The sequence below is a fragment of the Phalacrocorax carbo genome, chromosome 18 (assembly GCF_963921805.1).
Source record: "Phalacrocorax carbo chromosome 18, bPhaCar2.1, whole genome shotgun sequence".
NCBI classification, from domain to species: Eukaryota; Metazoa; Chordata; class Aves; order Suliformes; family Phalacrocoracidae; genus Phalacrocorax; species Phalacrocorax carbo.
This window is the reverse complement of record NC_087530.1, coordinates 4,908,370-4,928,344: the sequence shown is the minus strand read 5'-3', so window position 1 is coordinate 4,928,344 and position 19,975 is coordinate 4,908,370. Positions and strand designations below refer to the sequence as shown.

At 53.2% G+C, this 19,975-nt stretch overlaps 2 protein-coding genes across 3 annotated transcripts; one reads left to right on the top strand and one right to left on the bottom strand.

The window, feature by feature from the left end:
* The first annotated feature begins 843 nt into the window (after positions 1–843).
* Positions 844–11,785, top strand: CACFD1 (calcium channel flower domain containing 1). Of its 2 annotated transcripts, none has more exons than XM_064469214.1 (5): positions 844–1,256; positions 6,187–6,259; positions 6,711–6,804; positions 6,950–7,057; positions 7,515–11,785. In XM_064469214.1, the coding sequence occupies exons 1-5, from the start codon at positions 1,133–1,135 to the stop codon at positions 7,566–7,568; spliced, it is 453 nt and encodes a 150-aa protein (XP_064325284.1). In that variant the 5' UTR covers positions 844–1,132; the 3' UTR covers positions 7,569–11,785. The 2 variants fall into 2 exon arrangements, with proteins under 2 accessions (XP_064325284.1, XP_064325282.1); XM_064469212.1 differs by having other exon boundaries at positions 6,679–6,804.
* Positions 11,786–13,224: 1,439 nt separating this feature from the next.
* On the bottom strand, positions 13,225–18,262 carry SLC2A6 (solute carrier family 2 member 6). Its single transcript, XM_064468394.1, has 10 exons — positions 18,018–18,262; positions 17,275–17,437; positions 16,967–17,173; positions 16,276–16,375; positions 15,492–15,703; positions 15,190–15,342; positions 14,757–14,865; positions 14,346–14,519; positions 13,895–14,040; positions 13,225–13,806 (listed from the first exon to the last, which is right to left on the bottom strand). The coding sequence occupies exons 1-10, from the start codon at positions 18,116–18,118 to the stop codon at positions 13,651–13,653; spliced, it is 1,521 nt and encodes a 506-aa protein (XP_064324464.1). The 5' UTR covers positions 18,119–18,262; the 3' UTR covers positions 13,225–13,650.
* Between the last annotated feature and the right edge of the window lie 1,713 nt (positions 18,263–19,975).

The window sequence follows — 19,975 nt, the reverse complement described above, 5'->3', positions numbered from 1 at the left end:
TCTGACATCTTTTTACAGCCACAAAATCTTATTGTCTTCTTAATAGTTGTTTTTTGCTGGTTAAGCCTAGAGTTTTTTGCTTGCCAGCCTCCAGATTTACGTTCCATTCCTGGAAGAGCTAGAAAGTAGATTCTTGAAGCGAGATCCTCGAGGAGCTGGATATATCAGCTATCCCACTGCAGTGCGTGGGTGATGCAGGCACTGGGCCTTCATTTCCTGTCTAGCAGGAGATGTTAATGAAAAGACATCCTTTTCTTAATCTTTTTTTGTAACCTTTTAGCAGATGGGATCTGTCTCCCCACTCTGCTCTGGATCCCAAGTCTCACTATTTATTGTTCCAGATCAACTCTGCAGAGTCCCTGGTCTGCAGAGGTGAGCTCTGGTTACTCGTGTATGCTCCATGTAAATTTGCAAAAAATGCAGCTGTTGTCTTTGTAATTTAAGAGAATTAAGGCTGTTTCCCTGTACCATTTGTTTGGATACCGACAGGTTGCCAACTGGGACATCTGACTTGCAAAGTCCTACTTCTACTCCCATTTTCTAGGGAGAAAACCTGATTCAGTTCGGAGGGAGTGTTTCCTTCTTATCTTGAGGGCAGAATTTTGTAACACTGTTAAATTCACATTAATGCAAAAATTCATGTTTCCCTTTCTTCGGAGCGCGCGCTGGCTGCCTGGATAACAGCATCTAGTTGTTAGCCAGGGGCAGCGGGACCCGGAGCTCCTGTGCATGCCAGACCTGGCGTGGAGCTGCATGCTTGCGCAGCTGCTTATGAATATGTACGTGACGGGCTCTGCCCACCAGCCTTTTAATGAGAGTGACATCAAAGCCCTGCCTGCTGGAGGAGGGGACCCACAATGCAATACGCGGGCAGACGTGGAGGCAGCTCCCACGGCCGCTGGCATCGCTGCTGCAGGCAGAGACCCTCCATTGTCAGCCCTCGGGGGGCCAGGCCCTGCGTGGGAGTGCGGGGAGAGGCCCAGCAGCGGCAGGGTTGGGTTTAGGGGCTGTCTCCTGGGCTGGCTGGAAGGGGGCACAGTGGGACTGTCACCTGGGGGGGGGCATCCTGCGCTGCTGGGGCTCAGGCGGGGAGTGGGGTGCTGGCCCCTGACCCCCCGGGAGCAGGGGTGCGATGAGCTCTCAGGATGAGCAGTTCCAAGCAGCAGCCCCTGACCCAGTGGCTTCCTCCACCGATGATGGCATGACCTGGTGGTACAGGTGGCTCTGCAGGATTGCCGGGGTCATCGGGGGCATGTGTAAGTATCCCCTTCCCTCGCAGCCAAAGGTTCCCCCTCGGTGCCGCTTGTGCATGCGAAAGCGCGTGTCGGGGTCCTGCCTGCCTCTTGGTAGGGTCACGTTTGTGTAAGGGGGGGTGCCACGCAACAGTCCTTTGGGGTGACGGGGTTGTGCTTGCTCCAGACGTTGGTTTGCTGTGTTTCGGTCAGAAGGAAGAGTTGTGATTGTGCCTGAAGTGGGGTGGTTTTCGCTGGCACACGAAGGATGTGCACTGCGCTCATCAAACTTGCTGAACTTCGGCACCTGGGAGAAGGGACGTCACAGGGGGATCTGCAAATCCTCAAGTTTCTTCTTGGGTAAAGCACTCGCTGGGAGTGACGGGAGCAGCAGCAGAGCCCCTGGCCCTGCAGGAGGGCTGTGGGCAGATAAACTAGATGATGATTTTACTCTGAGCACAAGGGTGCTCAGCAAGGTCAGGTTCAGGGCTTGAACAGGGGCCACAGGATTCGGTTCATCTTATTGGACTCTCAGGTGTTTGTGTGTTCCTGCAACTCATTTTCTTTCCCCGTTCTGAATGTCGGAGCATGTTTCCTGTTACTCCTGTTGTTGATCGCAGAGGGCCTGCCTGTGTTGTTTTTGAAGGCGAATAATGGACTTGGTTTGTGTTGTGTGATTTTAAGAGGTTTAGTCTTGGACACAGAGAAGGGAGCCGGCGTACAGCAAAGTGAGCTGGCCGTGCTCTGAATTACCTGCTGCTGAAAAAAATTTTCCCAGGGAAAGAGGCTTTGCAAGTTTGCCAGAAATCAGCCTGTCCTGTAGTGCTGTTTTGCTACATTCTGTGGAGAGATTAATAGCTCTTAAAAGCAGGAGGGACTGTTATGACCGCTTAGTCTGATCTCCTGCAGAGCACAGGATGGAGAATTTCTTCTGCTTCAGGTCCACGACTTATAGTAAAACAAGAGTGTTTCTCAGCCAGTGCAGTCAGCCCTGATTTATTCCCCCGGCTGTAGTGTTTCGTCTGATCCCCCTTTCTCTCTGCCCCCTTCCCATGCCTGCCTCTTGCCTTGGGACTTGACTGTGCAAGCCCATGGCCTTTTTGCAGCCAACCTTGTAGACCCTGGTATTGTCAGGCAGGTTTGTTACAGCCCTTTTTGGCTAGGCTGGCAAAACATATGCTGCTCTCACTGTTTTATGTCTTCGGTGCTGAAATTCTGGAGGTGTGAAAAGATTTGGTAGGACTGCTCTTATGGGGCAAAACATACTGGTCTCGCCATGCTCTGCCTGGGGCCCCCGGGCTTCTGGTCCCGGCAGGCGGCCAAGAGACCAGCTGGGACGTGTCTTCAGTGCAGGTCCCAGGTGGGGATTTAGTGTAGCGGCGTCTTTCCCACGGGCTGGGGCTGTAGCCAGAGCCTTGGTGCTTTTTATGTGGCTCTGGCCCATGCACAAGCTCAGGGGGATGTGGGTAGAGGGTGAAGAGCTGGAGAGGGTGGCTGTTGGGACGCATTGGTGGTGTTACCCAACTCATGCTAGAGCAGCTCACAAGTGGCTTAAAAGCAGTGCAAGTCTTTGAGGTTGTATTTTTCCCTCTGCCTTCGTGTTTCAAAGCAGCTGAATTACGCTTGGTTTATTTTCCCAATGTTTTGTTCACAGCTCTGAGAACTCATGGCTTGTTTTTAAAGGAAAGCTGGGAGTTTTATGTATTTGGGTGAGTCTGGGAGAAGAAGCTTTTGGAAGAAGAGCTAGGCTCTTAACAGGATTGCTGATGATCTGGGGAGTCAGACAGCTTGCTCTGTAGCCCTGACTGTCTCCCTTCATGAGGTTCATCAGGCAGAGAACAAGGCAGCGTGAGACACAGACTCCTCTTACGAGCAGGAAAATGGATGACTGTGGAAGGAGGCAACCTTCCAACATCCCGTGCTCGTAATGGTCCTCTTCAAAATGCTCCTTCTTTAGCATCACCTTGTTGAAGGTGGACAGTTTGGAAAAGGGGTGACTAATAACACGGCAAGGCTGCTATTTTCAGAGCTTGCTTTGAAAGAACAGAAATAATTTATAAGGATTTTGAGCAACTAGATTGTGATCCTGCGACAGGGCTGGATTGTTTCTTACAGAAGGAAAAATTCCCTGTAGAACGGAAGAGAAACTTTATTAGTGGAGGTGAGACTGGCAGACAACGTCTACCACACGCAGACACCTGCAGCCCACAACTTGCTTAAGCCAGAAAGGTCCAGGGGCTGGAGCAGGAACAAGAACAACAAGGTTCGGGATCTTTCTGGCTCTTGCACAGGCTGGCTTGGTGACCTTGGCCAAGTCCCTTCTCTCCCTTGTGCTCCTGCTCGTAAAAGGATGAAGAGAGTCTGTGGCTTTTGTAAAATGGTCTCGGAGCAAAAATAGGCTTGTGTTGAGGACAGTGACCAGCTGCTTGAAATGAATAGAGCCTTTGTAGGGGGTGGTGTTCTTCCCCCTCATTTTTAGCTCCCAGTTATTTGTGCTTCCTCAGGGATTCGGGATGGGACAGCAGTTAAACAAATGGCAGAGCTGCCTTCCATAGCTTACGTGCCATTGAGCATTATCTGTGTTTTAAACCTATTGTGAGGCCTCTGTTTTGCAAAACGAAGTCTCTGGGTTGGCAGCTCCGTCCCCTTTTGGCTACTGAGGCAGGAGCTGATCCTGTCCCGGTGGGATGAGGATATACCAGGCTGCTGTGGGATGCGCTGCTCTGCAAAAGAGACCGAAGGTCACCGGATCGTTATCTCTGTGGCTGTTGGCAGCTGCCACCGAGTGCAGTGTTCCTGCAATTATAAACCTTTGACTCCTTTCCTCCTGGTTGGTGCTCGTGCTGACATAGGGGCTTGCTCAGCTCAGGCTTGCTGGGTCATTAGTCCATTGGCAACTGGGGTGGTTGCTTAGCTGAGACTCCTGCAGTGACGCTTCGTGCTCAAGGGTTGTTTTGGGGTGTTTGAGGACAAAACCAAACCAGAACCTTGACAAAACAACCCCTGGTTGGCTGGATTAAAAAAAAAAGACTAAAGGAGAAAACCTGCTTGGAAACTGCTTGGACCTCTACGCTCTGCCATGCTGTTCAGCCAGGCAGGGTTCTGCCCCAGCCCTGGCTGTGCTTTGGGGGCAGCTGAGATGCAGCTCGTCTTTGCTGTTCGGCTAATTATTAAGTGCCAGAAAGTCATTAGCATTATTTTCAGAAATGTGCTTTCCTGGGGGAGACCAAGTGTCACAAGCCTGCGGTGCTTCCCCTGAGCTCCTCTTCCATCGGCATCCGAGGGTTTGTTAGTTTGTTTGTTGGAGAAGAATTAGAAACTTCCGAGTTTTGCCCCGCTCCCCGAGCTGCCCGCTGCTCCCAGCAATCCTGCTCGCCGTTACTTTTCCAGCTCTCCAGCAGCTTGCGTATGTGACCGTGAGCAGATCGTCCCAGCCCACTGCCTCAGTTTCCCCTGCAGTATGGGGACACCGACACCAGTCCCTTTGCGATGGGAGGATGCGCAATGCCCTTGGAGCATGGATATTAACATGTCCTCTGGCGCTTCTCCTCTGCTGGCTGATCTTGTTCTTGCAGGATTCTCCAAAAGATTTTGGGTCCTGTGGAATAGTCCTAGGAAAATTTTAAAAATAACCTTGTTTGGTTGTTTCCTAAAACCAGGAGGTCACTTGCTTGTGGGGTAACCTTAGATCAGTCCTGTCGTAGGCCTGCAGTTCTGTTTCCCAGTCTGGTAAATAAGGATAACTATTTTTAAGGGAACTTTAAGGATTCAGCAGTGACTGCTTAAAAGAAACCTCGCAAATGTGTGCCAGGCTTTTGAAGGTCAGGACTGCTCACAGCAGCTCTGCTCAGGGATCCCCTTAGCAAAACACGAGCAGACATCCAAAATACCTGAACCCAGGCTGGTCTTATTCTCAGAGGCGGACTCTGCTGCTCTTCATTGTGCTGCTAATCATCCCCAAGAGAGCCTTTAAGGGCTGTATAATTTTAGTTGGAGTTCTGCAGGGTGTTGTTGTTTACTGTGGGCTCAGTCTATATCTTGCTGCCCTTCCTGCCCGGGCTCGGGTTCCCAGGTGAGCAGCGGCAGCCTGTCGGTACCGGCAGAGGAAAAGGGCTGTATCAAGTGCTGGGAATGCTATGCAAGTTTAATGAGGCAGAAAAGAGGCGCATGCAGTCTGGGCTTGGATGCTGCTGTCTGGTTCCTCTCCTTGCACTACAGAATGACGAGTGCTGGGGCTATTTTGGGCTCTACTTTATCTAGCATCGCTTCCATTTGTATTCGCAGAGGCCCAAACTTGGCTCTTTTCTGCCCATCTTTAGTGCAGAACCAGCACTGTGTGGCTGAGACTGGGTTCACCTATGCTTTATTTATTGTTTGCCTGTGTGCCATGGTGCTGCAATTCATCTTTTTGCTGAACTTTCCCTGTGCTGCTCATCGGCGGGTGCCTGCTGGCGCCTTTTTTTTCATCCCAGGACAAAGCAGTAATTCCTAGCAAATAAAAACCAGGGTGCCACATATGTGCTTCCATGTAAAAGCACATGCTCTGTTGCTCTGCACAAGTGAAATAGTTGTGCAAGTGTCATGCTGAGACACCAAGCATTCAGAAGAAAAGGATACCTGACCAGGGGAGTTGGGAACAAACCCTCTCCCTTGCATCCCAGGTTCCTGTTCGGGCCATCAGACCCTTCCACCCACCCTCCTGTACTAGTCTGTACAGGCTGCTCTGCAGTGCCTAGAGGTGTTGGCCAAGGCAAGGGCTCTTCTGGGCAGCCCCTGATCTGCAAAACAGCCCAAAATGCAGGAGAGCAAAATGATGCTGGTGTGGCTGCAAGGCCCTGCTGCAGGGCAGAGCTGGGAGGAGAAGCCAGCCCTGCCTGCCAGGCTCGGGCCCCGCTGCCCCCATGGGCACACTGGGTTGGTCTTCATGGTCACTGAAAGCTTCTTTGCTTTCCAGCCTGTGCCTTCGCTGGTCTCTGGAACTGTGTCACCATCAACCCCCTGAACATCGCGGCCGGCGTGTGGATGATGTGAGCAGGGTTTCTTTCCTTTTTTTCTGCTGGGAGGGAGGTTTGGTTAATTAGACACCACTGGGCAAGGGGCAGAGCTGCCCCGCTTGGGCAGCGGATGTGAGTGGAATGTCAGGCTCTGCGGGCTCTGTGAATTGCCAGATCTTGCTCCATCGGGTGGGTTGAGATGCTGGGTTTACTCTATTTATATTCTTTCTTTACCCCTTTTTAGGTAAATACTGAGATACTCTTATTCAAAATAAGTCTGGGGCACCAGGGTTTGGGAATTACCAAGAAGCGGGGAGGGAGTGCAGTGGGGTCCAGCCCCCCATTCCCTTCTTCCTGCGTTTGGGCACGGGAGCGGCTGGTCTCTGGGGGGCATTGCTGACCTTGCTCTGGGCTACGTGGGCAGGATTAACTCTGGTTTGCTCTATCTGGAGGCTCAACGCCTTCGTCCTGTTCCTGTGTGAAGCCCCCTTCTGCTGCCAGTTTATCGAGTTTGCGAATGCTGTCTCTGCGAGGGCGGACAAGCTGCGGCCCTGGCAAAAAGCTGCTTTCTACTGCGGGTGAGGATGCTCCCGGGGTGTGTTGTGGTGGTGAAGCCATCCTGGGGACCGCGTCGGGATGCACGTGGGCATGCCACGATTCACGAGCATCCCCACGTCCCGTGGGGAGCGGAGCCCGGCTTTGAGGGCTGCCTCTGTCTTCCAGGATGGCTGTGATCCCTGTCATGCTCAGCCTGACGCTGACCACGCTCTTTGGAAATGCCATTGCGTTTGCCACCGGCGTGCTTTATGGCCTGTCGGCGCTCGGCAAAAAGTAAGAGAGATCTGTCTGCCTGAGGAGGGGAGGGAAGGGGAAGGTGGATCTCCAGCTCTCACCCCCATCTGCATCCCTGAGGCTATGCTTTCCTCTTGTACTAACCATGCTTTCAGGTGTAAACGCTGCCAGAGAACATCTCCCTGCCATCATCTCAAAGCCTTGGGGGGGAAGGTCCTAGGGTTTGCTAAGTTCTAAGCTTTTCCTTGGGAACTCAGTCTAGGCTGCCTGTGGGTTGTAGCCCTCTTTCTGCAGCTGTTGGATGGACGGGCCCAGCTCTGGAGGCAGTGAGCAGCTTTGGTGGGGTTGGAGAGGGCCAGCAAGTCTCATTTCACTCATGGCATTCATCGGCACGGAGAGGCCTGGGCCCCGGCTGGGAGACCTGTCTGTGAGGAGCTGTACCCACCATGGTGGGCACCCAGAGCTCACATTCCCACGCTGTCCCTTCTCTCTGCAGGGGAGATGCCATTTCATATGCTCGGATCCACCAGCAGCAGAAGCAAATGGATGAAGAGAAGCTCACGGGGGCCCTAGAGGGACAGGCTCTTTGAAGCACACGAGCTCAGGGTAACCTCTCCTGGACACTGAGGTGGTGAAGATACAGAAATCCACTCTGCCCTTCCCTCTGCCTGCTCCCTTTTCTGTTACGCCACGATTTCCCTGGACACTGCAGCAACTGGAAATCTCAGGGGCTGGGGCAGGCTGTGCCCTCTTCTCACACCAGCAGCCAGACCTCAGCGTGTTGGCCCCTCTCTCCTCCTGAACCCTCAACCAAATATCTCACAGCTCCCCGTATTTTTTTTTATATATATATTTTTTTTTTTTTTTTTTTTTTTGCTGCAGAGGTGCTGGCTCTTTGAGTGCTGCTTTACAAGCCTGAATAGGTAGCCTTTCTTTGGAGTGACGCCCGATGACAAGCCGAGGATGCAGTGCTCATTTGGGAACTGCTCTCCGGATGGGGTGAGGGGGACAGCGCTGACATACCAGCTCCTTGCCTGCGCTGGTCTCATGGCAGTCATGGAGCTGTTGGCCTCATGCCTGAGGGTAACCTGCCATTGCATGTTACACGTTTTTAGTAACACACTCTGGTGTGGTGGCCCTTCCCAGGTATAATACACTAATCCAGGGTATAGCAATACATGGTGATGCTTAAGCTTGGTCTTTTTCTGTTGAGTGTATATTAACATGGGTCCGGTTAGGCCAGGCATTGGAGGCATCACTGCGGGGGAAAGGACTTCAAGGAAAAAACCCATATACAGACGATAACCACCTCTGCAGAGGACCTGCCAGAGGTGCTGGGGCAGATCCTGCTACCTACAAAGCACAGTCCCCCCTTCCTCTGGACACAGCTGCAGGTGGTTACTGCAGTTTACTTGAATTACAAGAATTAATTACTTTGTCTTAATAAGGGTACTTTTCTTAAGCTTCACTCTTTTACTGGGGAAGAAGGGAAGTAAGGTTTGCTTTACCTCAGCTGAAAAAGGGTACTATTGCTTGAGCCAACTGGAATTTTTTGCTGGTGTAAGGGTTACTGATGGGCAAGAGCATCCTTCTCTCGTGAGCCCAGGACTGTTATCTCTCACTCCCTGCATCCACTCCTGCTCCCATGACCCATCCCTCCGCACAAGGGACCTGCTCTTTGCTCCTGTCTGGTACAGCCTTTCTCTTCCGGCTCATGTTCTTATTGCATCAGTCCTGGGCCGGTTTTGTATGGGAAGGTGGCATATCCTTCCTTTGCAAACATAGAGGGGTCTGCACCATTTCAGTGTGGATAGCTGGGATGTCTTGCTTCTTTATTCCGGGCTCCATCAGTGGTTCTTGCATTGTATTTTCTGTTTGCTTTGTATCATTCAGAACAAAACTGCTCACTAAGTCCAGATCCCCCTCTTCTTATCATGGTTACTTCTGGGGTGTTTAATTTATTTGATTTTACATGATTGCTTTTTATTTTGTTTAGGAAAACAGGGAATAATTTATTTCTAGTTATTTAACTATTTTAATGGGACTAATTTTCTATGGTTGTAGGAGAAAGGAGTGCTCTGTTTCATGTCTGTCAAAAGACTGCCTCATTTCATTGGGGGGGAATCTCTGAAGCCAGGCAGAGCCCTGGCTGCTCTAACTAGGATGCTGAAAATCCTATCTCAGCCTTCAGAGGATTTCTCAGATTTTGGAAATTGTGTTGTCCTTTGACCCCTTTGTCTTCTTCTGGGCCACTAGCTTGACGAAGCTGGTTTTCCCTCTCTTCTGGGAGAGGGAAGGGAGGAAAACTGGCCTGTAACTGCTGGATTGGAGGTTCGTGCTCACTCAGCAGCCAAGGCAGGCAGCAGCTGTGGTGAGCAGTGACAGCAGGGACTGCAGCCTGTTCTTACTGCCCTGCCCTGGGAGCTGAGCTCCTGCTGCCACCAACACTTCGTGGTCCCGGTTGAATCACTGGGGTGCCAGAGGGGTCTGTGCTGTGGTCTGAGAAATGCTGTTGGAGGCTGACCGATGTCTGTCAGAGGAAGGGTCTGTCAAGCCAGCTGCTCTGTGGCTTCTGAGCACTGTCATGTGGGAAAATATCTGTATAACATGTCCTTCTTCTAGGTACGGTGTGTATTCACGTTCGCTGAACGACACCAGAACACCCTTGGCAGAGCCTGGGATGGAGCGGTTGCTGGAGGGGGTGGCTGGGCATTGCAGCGGGAGCAGAGCAGCCCCTGGAGATCCAGGGGCTAAGCTGCCAGCTAACGTTAGCTGTTGTTTCTTCCTTGGAGTTCAGGGAGGTGTGAGGATTTACACCAGTCAGGAACGTGGCTTGGGTTTATTTACACACACAGGCCTGTGCAGCTGGAGGCTGGGTAGCCACTCTGTGCTAAGCCCCTGTCCCCCAGGCCTCTGAACCGTGATTGCTCTGAACCCAGCTTGTCTGGGATGCAGAATAGGCACCGCCAGCCCAGATGCAGCTTGTTTCAATAAAGGCTGTGCTGTTTTGGAGCCCCGAGCTCTAGGCTGATCCCTGTTGCTGCGTGCAATACGTGGGCCACTGGCCTTTCCCGTGCGTGTGTGCAGGGACCACAGCCTCCTGTGTGGGTCACGCTGCCTGCGATAATGGGGTGCTGCAGGAGGAATACACTGCGGCCCATGGGACACTTCAGGGGTAATAGCCTCTCTGCTCTTCGAGCCAGTGGTGTCCCTGTGCGGTACCTTTACTGGCTGGGTCAAGTGCAGAATCCTACCTAGCAAACACGACATCTGCTTTGATTTCAGGGGGGTTTGGGGAGTTAAGTAGTGTTTAGTAGAGAATGTTGCAGACTGATGCACGTAGGTACGAGCATGTCTTTGGTAGTGACTGCTTTGCTCTGTGAGTAGTTCCACAGTAGCTTTAGTGACAGGAGGCAAAAGGCAAAGCAGAGGCGACAGAGTAGTGCTGGCAGGCTGATCTACGCCCTCGGTGATGAACCACAGAACTGGTAGGGCCCTCTCTGGCTTCATCTGACTGTCCTAATGCCATAGACCAGCAGCAGTCCCTGGGGCTGTTGCAGGCATGTGCTGCTCCAGGTCACCTTGGAGGGCTCATTGACATGGACGAGTCTGCTCTGCTCCCTTGGCACCACCGGCAGAAGTCCCTTGGACGCCAGCAGTACTGTCATGCTGTGTTTTGTGGCAGCTGGGTCTGACACTGGGGCCAAGGCAAGGGAATGATCTGCGTCAGCTCTGCCACCATTAGCAGGGTGCAAATCTCAGCTCTGAGCTCAACGCTTTTGTTGGAAATGGGCCTTAGGGACTCTTCTGTAAGAGCTGAGCTGGAGCCTTTGGCCACAACGCTTAAAGACACCAGGTCTGTTCAGTTTGTGCCTGCCGCAACAGGAGGTGTCTCAGATCCACACTCCAAGAGCGCTGACTCCTACAGATGCTGTTCTGGAGTGGGAGCTCTGGGGAATTTCTGCTGCCTGTGGTGCAGCTGAAACCAAGCGAGATGCTGCCATCATTGCAGGCATGGCTTGGTGACAGTACCCATGGATTTTAAGAGTTGTAGTGACAGTTAGTGGATGGTCTCACCTCCATGTGGGCAAGAGACTGTTTTTGTGGAGATAGAAAGGACCTTTAGAGTAGTAGCATCACAGTAGTTAGTATGCCCATTCACAGTGCATGGTGGTTATTACTTGTGTTTAGAGGCACCATCAGGGTGCTCAGAGCTGTGTAAGGATAAATGAAGTTGAAAGCCCTGCTCTAGAAATTTTATAGGCTCAACCCAATCCCCACTGATGGCATCCAGGCTGGATGGCTAATCCACAGGGTCACTATGGAAGATGTTCTGTTCACCAGGTCTTGGAAAGGCCTCTTGGGAGACGATGGGACAGAATTTTTGTTACACAAGAACTCAAGAGCGGGTGACGCTATGACCACAGTGAGTTGTTGATGAATGTGGAAAGACACCTGGGTACCGGCAGCATATGTGCACTTAGCAACGGACTGTTCACCACGTGAGCTGTGCGCTTCTTACCCACCTGCATTTATGCAATGTGCAACTCTTCCATGTCCCATTCAGTCATGAAGCTGACAGCACTTGTGCATATTAGCTCCACTGTCCCCTGGGGCTGTCCACTGGGCGTGAAGAGAAGAGCAGAAGCTTGCCTCCTGCTGTGTACCCAGACCTCACTGCTCTGGACAGGAGCTGCTTTTGTAACATCAATTGATTTTCTGTGTGTGCAGTGAATAAAAAGACCATTCTACCTCTGGAAAGAGCCACTGTGATTTCTCAGACTCTAAATGTTGTAGCAACCCCCCCCCCCCCCCCCCCGACTTTCTATATGGAAGGCAGGAGGTCACTCAGAAAATACTTCTCCAATGAGCTTCTTGCAGGACCTGCAGAGTCCAACCTCATTTTATATTCGGGCATTTCCTCCTTAGGCTGAACCCTGGGAAGCTCAATTTATCTTTGTCATTTTTTCCTCAGGAAAAAACATCCACTGTCTTCAGGGAAGGATTTCACTGAAGTGAAGATATCAAGACCTGGTCCATAGCCATGTGAGAAAGAGAATGCTCTAGCACAGGGCTGCCAGAGATCCTGATCTTCAGAAGGTCAGTGGAAATGAGAGGCTCTTGAGACCTCTCGTAATCAGACCGTGCTTAGAAACAGTCATATTCCAGCCAGGGCTGAACATCTTTCTGGAAATGGGTCTCAGCTGCAAAGGTTAGGTATAATACTGAATTTTTTCTGTGGTTTTGATTTTGGCCCAACTCTCTTCCTCTGTCCCAGGCTGCTTTAAATTAATCCTCTGACAAAGCACATCTCTTAGGTGGTTTCTCTCATCTCCTGCTGCAGGGGTTCTAAATAGTAGTTAGTGTATCTTGAGATCTGGGTCAAACATGCTATGTTACCCCATGCTTCCTTGTCACAGCAGGCTGAATGTTCCAGGAATGGGGGGACACAATCATCTCCACCAGACCTCGGGGTGCCAAGTGCATTTCATGAGGTTGGACAAATGCTTGGGCAAATCATCTTCCAGCTCAGCCTTTGTTGTTCTGCCCTCTTGGGAGGAGTTAGGTTGGATGTGATACTCAGTAAGGCCATTTGTTCCTTGCAGCCATAACCACCTCCTGCAGCTGTGTTTTACCTAGGGTCAGGCTCTAAAAAAAATAAGAGAAGTCCTTAATCTTGCAGGACACACAGGAAAGGGGTAAGAGCAATTTGCTACTAACTATGCAGTTGAAATCTCAAAGTGATGGAGGTGGAGGCTCCACACACAACCATGATGGAGGCGCATCCACCACCTTCTTTGTGGATGAGTAAAACCCTGGGGTGGGAAGAACTTGCCCCAGTACAAACTATTGTCAGTACCTACTGTGTCTTTCCTACAGTGAATCACTTGCACTACAGCTGAATGTTTGTCTGTTCCTGTTCTTTGTTTTGTCCTGCATTTTCTCTGTGAACTGTACTTGGTCTTGTTCATTAGGCTTCTAGTGTAATGTGTGTTTTTAGAACAATAAAATGTGGCAGCTTTTTATAAAAAATATCTGGCTCTGCCTTTTTGAAATTCCTTAAGTACATGAGACTCATCTTGGAAGCTGCAGGCTGCTGTGGTCCCCTTGTCACAGTCCTAGTCTGCCCCTCCCACCCCACCCACCTGCAGCTCCCTTCTTTGCAAATCAAGGCAATGTCTTGCAGTTGGAGGCAAAACTTTTATTCTTGCAACTACAGGATGAACTTTTGCCAAAACAGCTACAGCTGTTAACTCTGTTCCAGCCAAACCCTGGGGCTTTCAGGCTGCTTGGGTGGCTGCTGAGCAAAGGACATGCGTGGTCTCTTGTCCACAGCCATGTGTTCTATTTTCCAGGATGTCTTTATCTCCAGCCTGGCACTGGTTACAGGGTCCCGTACGTTGGGTTGACATGTTGCCCAGAGCGCAACAGGTAGTGTTGAATGATACGAAGAGAAGGTAAAGTTTCAGCTGGCAACTTCTACACCCAAAGCAAGATGGTCATTGCCACCTGTTCCTCTCCTATTGCCTTCACAGAGAGCTCCAGCCTCCACCTCCAGCAGCACAACAGTTTGCTTTGTTGCCCTTGAGCATGCGGACTGGTGGCCTGGCATGGCTGGCAGATGGCAGCTCCTACCTCATGAATGACCTCCGGCCAGTCCTGAAGAAGGCCTCGATCTGTTCCAGGGATCTGCCTTTGGTTTCTGGAACACAGCAGCCTGTGAATAAGATGTTTGCAGCGCAGATGACAGCGAAGAATAGGAAGGGCACCTCGAGGCCAAAGGCTTCCTGGAAAGCAGGATGAAAAGCAGACATGAGCTGGTGCAGAGAGGGTCTGAGGAGGTGCTGCTGGACGTCCTCCGAGGGCAATACCCACCACGACCCGGAGGAAGAACTGGGTCAGGGTGAAGGCTGTCAGCCAGCTCACGACGACACAGAGGCCTGAGGCCACCCCGCGGGCTTTCAGAGGCAGGATCTCCGACATCAGCAACCAAGTGATAGGGCCCCAGCCCATGGCATAACCTGCAGGGGAGGAGGGGTAAGGTGAGGCTGTTGAGGCTTCAAAGCCCCCTGGGGAGTGCAAAAGAGCCCGTGCAATCCCGCCCGGCTCCCATGTCAATCATTATTCCCCCCCATTCACTCTCTGTCAGTCCTCAAAATGACTTCACATGCCACCTTTCTCGGTCTTCCAGGGACACCTGCCTGCCTTCCAACTCCAAGCCCAAATGTCTTTGCTCTGTATCACCCTGCCTCAGATGAGAAACGTCCCCCCGGGCTGGTACGCAGCCCTGTGCTGTGGGTCCTGGGCTCCCGCTCTCTGCACCTACCCATTATGAAGAACATGGTTGCCAGGAGGGGGATGAGGGTGATGTAGTTGGTCGGCTCAGCAGGAAGGTTGGCAGAGCTCACCAGGGTCTTGTTGGCAACGGTGCCATTCTGAGAAGCTGGCACAAAGTGGATATAGAGCCCCATGGTCAGGTTGGAGACCAGCATGACACCAGCTGTGGAGAGATGCAACAGCATAGTGGGATCCATGGGTGAGTGATCTCCTCTGTGGTGAGGGCTGAGCTCCCAGGAACACCTCTGCTCAGGACCTGAGCTACCACCAAAGGAAAGAGACCTCCCCACTCCCTGCCCAAGTCCTGTATGGCTGAAGTTTCCTCTCCTGCATGTTTGCAGAGCTCCTAGAAATCTTTAAATAAGAGCTTCCCTTGCACACCAGTGGGAGAGAAACATACCTGATACAAAAAGAAGAATCTTCCTCCCAGCTTTATCCATCGACACAGCAGCAATCGCCACCGAGAACAGACGAACTAAGCCAACGAGAGCCGCATCATACTCTGGTTTCTGCAACGGCAAAAGCAGTGGGGAAGCTGAGATAGGAGAGCCAGGGAAAGGGCATGTGTTGCTTTGACTCTGGCTGATGCCTTTGTCAAAGTTATCATCCTATAATGACAGACCAGAGAAGAGGAGCCTGAAGCTCAGAGGAGAGCAGGGAGACAGTGGGGCCAGTCCTACTCCCCATCCTTAGGCAGCTGGGCAATTGCTTCCAACCAGGTGCTTTAAAAAAGGCTTCAAAGTTGGGGTCTTAGAGCTGCAGGTGATGTGGAGCATTGGGCACCATCACTGAAAATGGAGCAGCCCCAGCACAGGCCGAACCCCAGGGCTCACCAGGATGACAGATGTTTTCTTGAATATTGACTGCAGGTACACGAGGACACAGGTGACTCCGGAGAGCTGCTGCAGGAACCTCATCCCCACCGCGATCAGGATGGGCTTGTAAATGAAGGGGTCCTTGATCTCGGCACAGGAAACCCGTCGGCTCTGGAGGCAACAAAGCCAGAAAAATGAGGTGTTACCACCTCTGGGCTCCACCACAGCACCCAGAAGATGGCTCAGGAGTTGCCCAGAGGAGGCTGGATTTTGCAGTTTTCACATTACATCTCCCCCATGCTGGAGGTGAGCCTCCTCACCTGCTTCCTCACACTATCCTTGATCTGCTCATACTCCCGGGCATAGTCCGTGTCCTTGCCCCGCAGCCAGCACAGTGACCCCATGGCCTCATCTTCCTTCCCCTTGGAGAGCAGGAAACGGGGCGAATTGGGCATAAAGCAGAGCAGGATGATCATCGTGAGCACGGGCACCTCTCCTGCGACGGCCAGCCAGCGCCAGTCCAGGACGAGCCCTGCCAGAACAGCACCATTAGGAGGGGAGTCCTCGCCTTACTCCCACACGGGCACCTCAACAGCAGAGATTTAATAAACCCAGAGTGGGGGAAAAAAACCCAAAACCCCAAACCAAAACAAGAGGGGGATTTTCCATGGTTTTCTCCTAGCAAAGAAGCATTTTCAGCTGTTGTTCAATATGAGCAAATTCCAGCAAGCTCCCCCAAATCTTAGAGGATCCAGCAAGATCCTGCAGCAACTAAGGCACACGCTGACAGGAGATGCACGTGCAGTTCATCATGTGCTGCCCTTCAGCCATGATGAAACCTTGGCAGGACCCAAATCTGCAGGCACCGTGGTGGCCATGGGTCCACAAGGGTTATGGATTCATCCCTCTGAGCACACACTCAAGTGTGGGTTTATGGATGGGTGATCCTGTCCAGCCCCACTGTGCACACCCACAGTGGCAGTTGTGAGCTGGCTGCGAGGGGAAGGAATCCATCAACTTACTGAGGAAGCTGTTTAAAATAAGCTCCCCTTTCTCTTAGCTCTCGCTGAGGGTTTCCTGCCCTCTGAACACCGAGATACTTGCCCAGTGCATACAGGATGAGGGAGCCCAGCACTGCCATGATCTGAGGACAAGCGCCCAGCATGCCTCTGACCCCAGGGTGGGAGATCTCCGAGATGTAGACCTGGAGCGGGACAACACATGCTTAACAGAGCTGCAATACACAGCTGTCACCACCAAAACCTGTCCTCTGTCAACTCGCAGTCGCCTACTACAGCCGGGGGAAACCCAAACTGCTGGGAAACTGCCCTCTCAGGGTGGAAGCCTGACCAGTCGAGTGGCACGAGCTGGTCCTGGCTGGCGGAGAGGACAGCCTTGCGGGCACCGCCACTTCCCTCCCTCACTGCAGCGTGGGAGAAGCACACCAGCGGCACACTCAGACTCCCATTACTGGAAAGATGTACCCCAGGGTTACTCAATTCTTGCCTTCCCCTCTGCATGCGACACAAGGTCAGCATTCAGTAAACATGGAAGGAAATAACTGCTGGGAGGAGCAGGGCAGGGATTGAGGACCTGCCTTCCCTTTTCTGTGGGCAGGAAAGTCCAGCACTGCAGGGCAGCTCAGGCTGGCCGCATCAGGGCTGCTAACCCAGCGCATCCTCCCCATCCCCAGTCGCCCAGCCACATCCATGGAGCTCTGCTGATGTCTCAGCTATGGCACCGCCCCAGCTCCCACCACGCAAATCCTCAGCAAACTCCCTCCCGTGGCAGTTACCGGGATGGAGGCGGATGTCACGCCGCCGGCGTAGCCTGTCAGCACACGACCCAGCAGCAGCATCCCGATCCCCTGGGCACCGGCCATCAGTGCATATCCCACGGCGGACGGCACCGCCGAGAACATGATGCTCAGTTTGCGGCCCAAGCGGTCATTGAGGAGCATGGCGCTGAGCCCCCCTGCTGCTGCTCCCAGCGTGAACACCGACTGCGAGGAGACACAGAGAGGGGCCTCAGTGGGTCTGGGCCCCCCCTGAACACCCACTGCCTCTGCCCTCCACCCCTGGCAGGGACAACCCCTCCCCTTACCCCAAACCAGGACGCTGTGTGCTGGTCCAGCCTCAGTGCAAGGCTGGGGTGAGCCTCCAGGGCCGGGATGACAGGCGAGGGGTAAACCAGGGCATAGCCGAAACTGAAGTTCCCCAGGACAGCGGCAAACACAGCCAGGTAGAGCCGCTTGTTGTGGAGGCTCCTGAGGGAGGGACAGAGTGAGAAGGATGTGTTGGGTGCCTTTATCGCACTCAGCAGAAACTTTAACTCCATCTTGCGGTTTCCCCCAGCCTTTGCTGAGGTTCTCGTGACACCCACAGAGGGATTTTCCTGAGGAATGGCCCTGCACAGCCCCAGGCTGGTGGGGTTTCTCCAAGCAGAGCAGCATCTGCTCCTGCCATGAGGTGGGGGGCGAGAGCCCATCCCGCCAGGCACCGCTGATGCTTTCGCCTGCACTGGGTGGTTTTCAGTGGGTTCAACAGACCCGCAGCAGAAGCTGCAGCCGGGCGGCACCATAGACCCAGCTGGCTTGTCCCAGCGGAGCAGGGAGGGGGTTCCTTTCAAGGCCCCCATGCACCCCAGCAGGACCTTATGCCCCTAGGAGAGTCAAAGGCCGAAAACCATGCACACCCTGGGCAGGATGAGACCCCATCTCAGGGCAATCCAGGAACAACAGCAGTACGAGGCAGCTCTTCCACCAGCTTCCCCCCAGCCCAGCGCTCATTGGACTGGGGGCACAGCCCACCCAGCAGCCAGCCCCACAGCCCCAGCCTGGCCCTTACCGTAGGTACTCCTTGTCAAGCCTCTTGCCAGTGCTCTCGGGGAAGGTCCGATATGAGGAGCTTGACTTCCTTACGAGGGGCTGCCGCACGCCCGGCTCCATGGCAGTGCCGTGGCCGGTACCCGTCGTGGTGCGGGTGCCGCTTCGCTTGGGGCCAGATGCTCGGGGCTGCCTCCGGGGTCAGGGAGGAAGAGGCAGCTGAAAGCGAAAGGGGAGAGGCTGCCTGGCGTTGCCTAATCAGAGAAATCTGTCCCTTGTGGGCTTGCACCCGGCTGGCCTCTGGGGAGGAAACTGGGGAGGGGGGGGGAAGAAGGGGGCGGAAAACCAGCAGGCAAAGAGACACGGGGAAATTAGGGTGCCCTGCAGCCTTCACCCCACACCCACCCAACCCCTGTCCCTCCCAGACCCCATCAACACCAAAATCCATCACTGCAGCAGCACTTACAGCGATGATCCTTGCAGAACTGTTCCCACCAGCAGAAATGTTCCTTTGCTGAGGTCACGTCTCTCCTCTCAAGGAACTGGTACCAGTTAGACTGGCCAAACGCTGCTTCTTTTTACAAGGGTGGATTGCCTCTGCGTGAGCCTCTACAGTCACCCTGGGAAAGGGTTTTCAGCATAGACCACAGCTGAGAAAGAGGAAGGAGAGGAAACAAGAAGGAGGTGAATACAGAGGGGGCACAAGGAGCAGGTGAGGGGGGTGGGGATGAAGAGCACTGACGAGGATGGAAAAAGGGAGGGCTGCATCTCTGCTGCATTGAGTGCAGCTGCTGGGGGCACTGGGCTGCCCCCAGGTGCCTTTGCCCCCTTGCCCTGATCTGCCAACCCCACAGAGCACAGCGGGAAGTGCTGTGCTGGGGCACCTGCAGGTCCTGGGGGACTGCAAGGTCCAAACTCACCCTGTAGGAAGGGGGGACACACGCCTACTGGCTTTGCACCTGGATTTAATTAGCAAAAGGTGTCCTTCCCTAAACTGCTGTGGTGGTCCTCTTGTTTCCATCGTTCATCTTAGGCCCTGGTGCTTTTGGGACCACCTGGATGGTTTCTGCGTCCCCAAGCCTGCCTGGGAGCCCCAGTGACACTTCGCTGTCAGTCAGGCCCCACTACGCTCTTCCCTTCGTGCATCTGGTTCCCCTTCTGTAACCACCAAGTGCCGCATTTAGTGTCTGATCGATGCTGGGGATTTACAGCTGACTCAGGCACTCGGGGCTGTGATTTCTTTGCGGGAAGAAAGGTCATGGAGCAAGGGGGCATCAGGGTGGCAGGCCAGCTCACCCAAAAACCTTCTGGTGTCACATTGGTCCAAGCAGGGATGTCACAACAGCCTCCAGCCAACCTGGAGCTGGTCCCTGCACCCTGGGCACCCCCTCCATCAGCAAATGCCATTGGTCACCTCCCTCACATGCATTTTGCTCTGTGCATCTGGCCTAGCAGTGCCTGTTTGCTCCCACAGTGGCAATGCTTTGTGCAAGGTCGTGGCCCTGCATGGGGCAGCGGGGACCAGGGAGCATCGCTGCTGGTTGCACCTTGCACGCCAAGGAAAACCTGCAAGTGAGTGGCCTTAGATAATTTGAAGGGGAAGGATGCATGCAGTGGATTTGCAGCATCCTTCCTCTTTAAACTCCCTAATGCCAGTCAGTGAGAAAGTTATTCTTTATCCCCTCTGCCCCTCCCAGGACTCACCTTTTCCCCAAAACCAGGTAGACCAAGCCTCTGCAATGCAATATTTGCCATGTTCCACCCCAAAGCAGCTGCCTTTCAGCATTACAAGTTAAAAAAAGGGCCCCCAAAGCAAGATGCTGTAGTAGAGAGAGGTCATACTGGGGGTGGAGGGCTGTGGGGTGATGCTGCTGGGGCTGGTCCAGGTGATAAGTGGCTGCAGGTGCTGAGCATGATGGTGCTTACTGGGGAATGTGGCTGCAAGGTCTCAGGGGGCTGAGGTTGCTTCAAGGTAAGGGA

What these genes read in the sequence shown, in the direction of transcription:
- CACFD1 (XM_064469212.1), top strand. Translation starts at nt 1,133, where the DNA reads ATGAGCTCTCAGGATGAGCAGTTCCAAGCAGCAGCCCCTGACCCAGTG. An exon ending in GCGGCCGGCGTGTGGATGAT is followed by an intron (nt 6,260 to 6,678) that starts GTGAGCAGGGTT and finishes CTCTATCTGGAG; the next exon opens with GCTCAACGCCTTCGTCCTGT. An exon ending in CTGTCGGCGCTCGGCAAAAA is followed by an intron (nt 7,058 to 7,514) that starts GTAAGAGAGATC and finishes TTCTCTCTGCAG; the next exon opens with GGGAGATGCCATTTCATATG.
- SLC2A6 (XM_064468394.1), bottom strand. Translation starts at nt 18,118, where the DNA reads ATGGAGCCGGGCGTGCGGCAGCCCCTCGTAAGGAAGTCAAGCTCCTCA. An exon ending in TGACATCCGCCTCCATCCCG is followed by an intron (nt 16,376 to 16,966) that starts GTAACTGCCACG and finishes GTCCCGCTCCAG; the next exon opens with GTCTACATCTCGGAGATCTC. An exon ending in AGAAAACATCTGTCATCCTG is followed by an intron (nt 14,866 to 15,189) that starts GTGAGCCCTGGG and finishes TTGCCGTTGCAG; the next exon opens with AAACCAGAGTATGATGCGGC.